Below are 3,488 nucleotides of genomic sequence, written 5' to 3'. Positions count from 1 at the left end.
GAAGAAAATATACTTTTCAGTTTTTTTGTATATAAATAATTTACGCAAAATATTTTGGTACTGTGGTTTAAATATGATCCATTGACCCTTACAATAATGTTCTTCTAATGTGTGTTTCGGTTATTGTCATTATTATTACACACACACACACACACACACACACACACACATATATATATATATATATATATATATATATATATATATATATATATATATATATATATATATATATATATATATATATATATATATGTGTGTGTGTGTGTGTGTGTGTGTAATACATATTTACTATAGTAACCACAGGAACGTCAACTCTTCGGCCCATCCACTACTACTTCTTTCAAGGACTTGTGTTAAATCCTTACTATTGAGTATTGAGTTCACGCCTTTAATTGAGATCATAAAGTCACCCTCAGACAAGCACATTACCATTCCGTAATCTGGAAATTGCTCTCTGGACGAAAACCTACCGTCCAGAAAACTATTAAAATGCAAATATTTAAAGTTGCTTGGTACAAGTTTTCTCAGGATTTTTAACTTGGGTAAATGTGTTCACGTGAATTTTTACGTTTGATGAGATTCTTAAATGCTAATTTTTACGAAGTTTAAGACCGAAGAAAACCTCATAAGTGTCGTATCAGAATGTGGGGTATAGAGAGAGAGAGAGAGAGGAGAGAGAGAGAGAGAGAGAGAGAGAGAGAGAGAGAGAGAGAGAGAGAGAGAGAGAGAGAGAGAGAGAGAGAGAGAGAGAGAGAGAGATTAAATTCATATGCATATTACAATTTTTGCAATTATCATAATTATTATCATTATTACCATCGTTCTAGATGGCTATACTTTGATACGTAGTACATTTTTATGTTGCGATTATCATTTCCTCCTTTAGTCTTTATGACCATCGTTCTTGGTGGCTAAAAAATAAGAGCATTTGATAATTAGTTTGAATTCTGATTTATAAAAGAAAAAAAAAGTTTCCTCAAAAAGGATAGATCGTTTTCTTCCTCCTTACCTTTAGTGGTGGTGGCGAAGCTCCTGAGAAGATAAGAATCGTCGAGTCCCTCGTTCGATCCTGAAGGCTTGACGTCGAGGTAGCTGGTTCCTCCTCCTCCTCCGCCTCCCCCACTCCGTCGGGATCCGCTGCTCGCGTTCGCATTTGGGCGCTTCGTAGAGCGGCTCTTCTGCGACGGACGCACCACCCTCGTGGGCGTCGGGGAGTGGTTCGGAGATGAACCGTTCTGCGGACGGGCCGGCCGGCGGGCGGATGCCGTCCTCCGCAGGACAGGCGAGCCTTCGGCATCCTCGCCACTGGCCCCGCCGTCAGGGGCCAGGGTGACCAGCCTGCCACAGGATGGGACCTTACGAAGGAAAGGATTGTAGGAGGCATCCTCCAGCTGCTGCTCCGCGGCGCATCGAGCGAAGGCCGCGTTGGCAACCTCGTCCAGCTGGATCGCTAGGTCGGAGCCCCTGGGAGACTCACGCCGCCGGATACGCGGAGGCCGCGATCCCTGCACCTTACAGGACTGCGACCTCCTAGCCGAGCTGGAGGATTTCAGCCTGGCCCTGGGACTCGACGAAGCCTGCTGCTGCGCCTGCAGGAACGCCGCGGCATGCGCTCGGGCGTCCATATTGATGTCGGAGGACGACGAGTGCGCGGAGTGGAGGGCGGACAGCGGTTGGGACGGAGCGCAAAATGATGCACTCCGACCTTTTTCCGCCGCCCGCCTCACCAACTCCGCCTCTGCCACGGTCATCATGTAAACACCGGCGCCCAACCACACGCCCTCGATGTGTTTACAAGACGGAAGCGCCCCTCACTCCTCCCTCTGTCTCTATATATCTCTTCCTCACTCTCAACGCCTACCGCCCACCAGTGGCTTCCTTGACGCGGCTGTGGCCAGCACGAGGCCGTACTTCGTCCTCAACTGCTTCCCCCTTCAAAGTAACTCGGTCCTTCCTTCGAAGGGAAGACGACCTTCTGAAGAGGCAACCTCTTTCTCTTTCTTGAAAAAAAAACTTTCCGAAAATCTCTTTCGACTGAAACCTGCATCCAAATAGACTTCGGCCCGACAGAGGCGTCTCCTCTCAATTTCCTTTTAATAAGAACACTTAAGAAAACAACCACCAAACTTTCCAAAATAAAAAAAGAAAGAGAGAGAGAGAACTTCTCGAGGTTCACTCGAACTCCACCTTTCGGGGCTTTTCTTTTCCCCCTCTTGTTTCACTCTGCGAGACACGTGTTGGCACTCCCAGCACCACCACCAACGTGCGGCCCTCACTGGACGACCGCACTAGTGACACTACTCTCTCTCTCTCTCTTTCTCCCACACTCAGGGCTGCTGCTGCTGCTGCTTCCCCCTCCCCCCAACCATCCCCCTCCCTGTCGAAGCAACCCCCTTCCCAAGGAAGAAAGGGAAGCAGGGGGTGGGGGAAATACACCCCCGTTCCTCATGCAGCTGTGGTGTAGTGAAGATGGCGGTGGAGGGTTATCTATTTCCCCTCTATCAAACCCCCCCCCCCTCCCTCCTTTCCTTCCCCTCGCCTGTCAACTATAATACCTCGGTAGCAATCTCTCCATCTACCTTTCATTTTTCGTCCCCCCCCCTCCCTCTCTCTCTCTCTCTCTCTCTTTGCCATCGCCATCACGACAATGATCGCCTGAAACATAGTGCATTCCTCGTAGAACTGCCCCTTTACTCAGCCCCACTGACTTATTAATACCTCGCGCCCCTCAGGTATCCATCTCTCTCTCTCTCTCTCTCTCTCTCTCTCTCTCTCTCTCTCTCTCTCTCTCTCTCTCTCTCTCTCTCTCTCTCTCATTTTGCCTTACATCCAATGATCTCTTCCTTACACAAAAGTCCTCTATCTCTCAATATATTGTTTTTCATGAAACCAAATAGGGGAAAATTAGCTCTGGTTCCAATGGGAGCCCTGCCGCTCGAGGCCCATCTCTGCGGAATGTTGTAAGTCTCATTAACAACTTTCCTTTTTCTCAAAGACAGGGTTATTAACCGCACCCTTCCCCTACCCCCAACCTTCCCTCTTTTCTAAGTAGGTGCCAGCATGGGAGAGGAAGTGGGAAGAAGGTTTGAAAAGCTGCGTACCAACACATGCATTACTATTCCTCATGGTTTCTGATTCTTCTTTTATCTCGCGAGACCCCCCCCCCCCCCTTGACGTATAAATGGCTCGGTAACTATGAAGCCTATTTGAGAGCCGCGTTCCTTTGTCACTGAAGTACGTATCGATCATTACAGCACGACAAAGCTGACTTTATTGCACATTCGGGTATAGCATGTATCACGAATTACCCTGATTATGTCTGAGAAAATATATTAAGGACACTTTGGAGCTCACATATCAATCCAGAGTATAGTAATTTAACGAAGGTGTAGAGAAGATCAAGGCAGACTTAAGTAAGTTCGAGCAAAAAAAAAAAAAAAAAAAAAAAAAACCTCAATGGACTTGATCCGTACGTGTTGGCAGAT

At 47.2% G+C, this 3,488-nt stretch overlaps 1 protein-coding gene across 1 annotated transcript in view; it reads right to left on the bottom strand.

The window, feature by feature from the left end:
* LOC137618472 (uncharacterized) overlaps positions 1 to 2,290 on the bottom strand; it is a 32,230-nt gene extending 29,940 nt beyond the window's left edge. The window contains exon 1 of the mRNA XM_068348633.1: positions 1,013 to 2,290. Within this exon, the coding sequence (XP_068204734.1) occupies positions 1,013 to 1,757 (745 nt within the window). The 5' untranslated portion in view covers positions 1,758 to 2,290. The remainder of the gene's footprint in view (positions 1 to 1,012) is intronic.
* Between the last annotated feature and the right edge of the window lie 1,198 nt (positions 2,291 to 3,488).

The sequence above is a fragment of the Palaemon carinicauda genome, chromosome 24 (assembly GCF_036898095.1).
Source record: "Palaemon carinicauda isolate YSFRI2023 chromosome 24, ASM3689809v2, whole genome shotgun sequence".
Classification (NCBI taxonomy): domain Eukaryota; kingdom Metazoa; phylum Arthropoda; class Malacostraca; order Decapoda; family Palaemonidae; genus Palaemon; species Palaemon carinicauda.
The sequence above is the reverse complement of the archived record's forward strand: the minus strand, read 5'-3'. Positions and strand labels throughout refer to the sequence as shown.